The sequence below is a fragment of the Colobus angolensis genome, unplaced genomic scaffold, assembly GCF_000951035.1.
Source record: "Colobus angolensis palliatus isolate OR3802 unplaced genomic scaffold, Cang.pa_1.0 Scaffold78, whole genome shotgun sequence".
NCBI classification, from domain to species: domain Eukaryota; kingdom Metazoa; phylum Chordata; class Mammalia; order Primates; family Cercopithecidae; genus Colobus; species Colobus angolensis.
Genome location: NW_012121598.1, coordinates 7,627,216 through 7,628,894, shown reverse-complemented (window position 1 = coordinate 7,628,894; position 1,679 = coordinate 7,627,216). Strand labels below are relative to the sequence as shown.

General features: G+C 37.3%; 1 protein-coding gene across 5 annotated transcripts in view; it reads left to right on the top strand.

The window, feature by feature from the left end:
- Positions 1-1,679, top strand: part of MYO5A (myosin VA (heavy chain 12, myoxin)) — a 160,700-nt gene that overhangs the window by 119,075 nt on the left and 39,946 nt on the right. For all 5 annotated transcript variants that reach the window (XM_011928637.1, XM_011928633.1, XM_011928636.1 and 2 more), the window contains one exon: positions 572-665. In XM_011928637.1, coding sequence (XP_011784027.1) covers positions 572-665 — 94 coding nt within the window. The remainder of the gene's footprint in view (positions 1-571; positions 666-1,679) is intronic.

The window sequence follows — 1,679 nt, the reverse complement described above, 5'->3', positions numbered from 1 at the left end:
GAGATCGAGACCATCCTGGCTAACACGGTGAAACCCCGTCTCTACTAAAAAAAATACAAAAAACTAGCCGGGCAAGGTGGCGGGCACCTGTAGTCCCAGCTGCTCGGGAGGCTGAGGCAGGAGAATGGCGTAAATCCGGGAGGCGGAGCTTTCAGTGAGCTGAGATCCGGCCACTGCGCTCTAGCCTAGGCGACAGAGCGAGACTCCATCTCAAAAAAATAAATAAATAAAAATTTAAAAAAAGCATTCTACTGGAATAACAGTACATTTTACAAAGCATTCAGTTGATTTTCCCACATGGAGTCTACTGGAACGACTCCGCGGTGAGCCTGCTGTCCATCACGCTGTAAAGGATTTTACTGCGTTGTGTATTTTAACATACGGCTTTTATTATAGCTGCATTTCCCATGCCTGCCAGTTTTAGCCAGGTGGTGGCTCCACCAACGAGCTTTTCTGGAGCTTTTATGTAAAACTAACAGTGTTGTTTCTGTGATATGTGTCTGTTTTCCCTTGGTGCATTTTAGAAGGCCTGTTTCAATCTTTCTGATATATTTCTCTTTTTGATCTTTAGGATTTGATGGAACAACTTGAAAAACAGGATAAGACGGTCCGTAAACTGAAAAAGCAGTTGAAAGTATTTGCCAAAAAAATTGGTGAACTAGAAGGTATTTAAACATATTTTTATGACAGTTGCTGAGTCTTTGTTTGGGTCTTGGCCTAAAGACTAGTCTTTAGGCTATATAAGTGGCCTAATAGAGGTTTGCATGCAAATATTAGGGATAATAACAAAATATGGCTTTTGGCAAACCTAACCTCTGTCAAGTAGAATTTTACATTTTTAGATAAAGAAAAGTGTTCTTTTTCATGGTAGTAATAATGTACAGATTTTACTCTGTAAGCATCTAATGAATATCTTCCATATGCCAGACAATGTGCCTAGGCAGTATAGCATAGGATTTAAGAATGTGGATTCTGGAGTCAAGCTTCTTGGGTTCAAATCCTAGCTCTTCTACTTATTAATCATATGATATTGGGCAAGTTTCTGAACCTCTGTATGCCTCTACTTTCCCATCTGTTAAATTAGAAAGATAATAGCATCTATCTGACATGGTTTATAAGGATTGAATGAGCTCTTAGGTTGGTCCAAAGGCAATTACTTTTAATGGCAGAAACCACAAATGCCTTTGCATCAACCTAATAAGTATATTACACTTAGAAGAGTTACCGACACATAGTAAAAATGCTTCATGCGACTTAGTTATTAGTTACTACTATTATTCTTAGTATTAGGGATACTAAGATGAGTATGACAGAGTCCTCAAAGAACTTACAGTCTAATGGGGGAAAAAAAAGAGAAGTAAAAAAGAAAAATATGAATTATGATAAATAAGATTTTTAAAAACATCTCATGATTTCTATACGATGAAGATGAAAAAACTCCTCGAGAAATAACCAAATATCAGTTGTTATTATTATTTATATAGAAATGAATCTCATCTTTTCTATTAGTGTGTTTATTTGTTAAGAGTTATAGGTACAGGGATCTAGCAGTGAACAAGACTAAAGCCAAACTCTTTTTTTTTTTTTTTTTTTTTGAGACAGAATCTTGCTCTGTCGCTGAGGCTGGAGTGCAGTGGTGCTATCTCGGCTCACTGCAACCTTTGCTTTCTGGGTTCAAG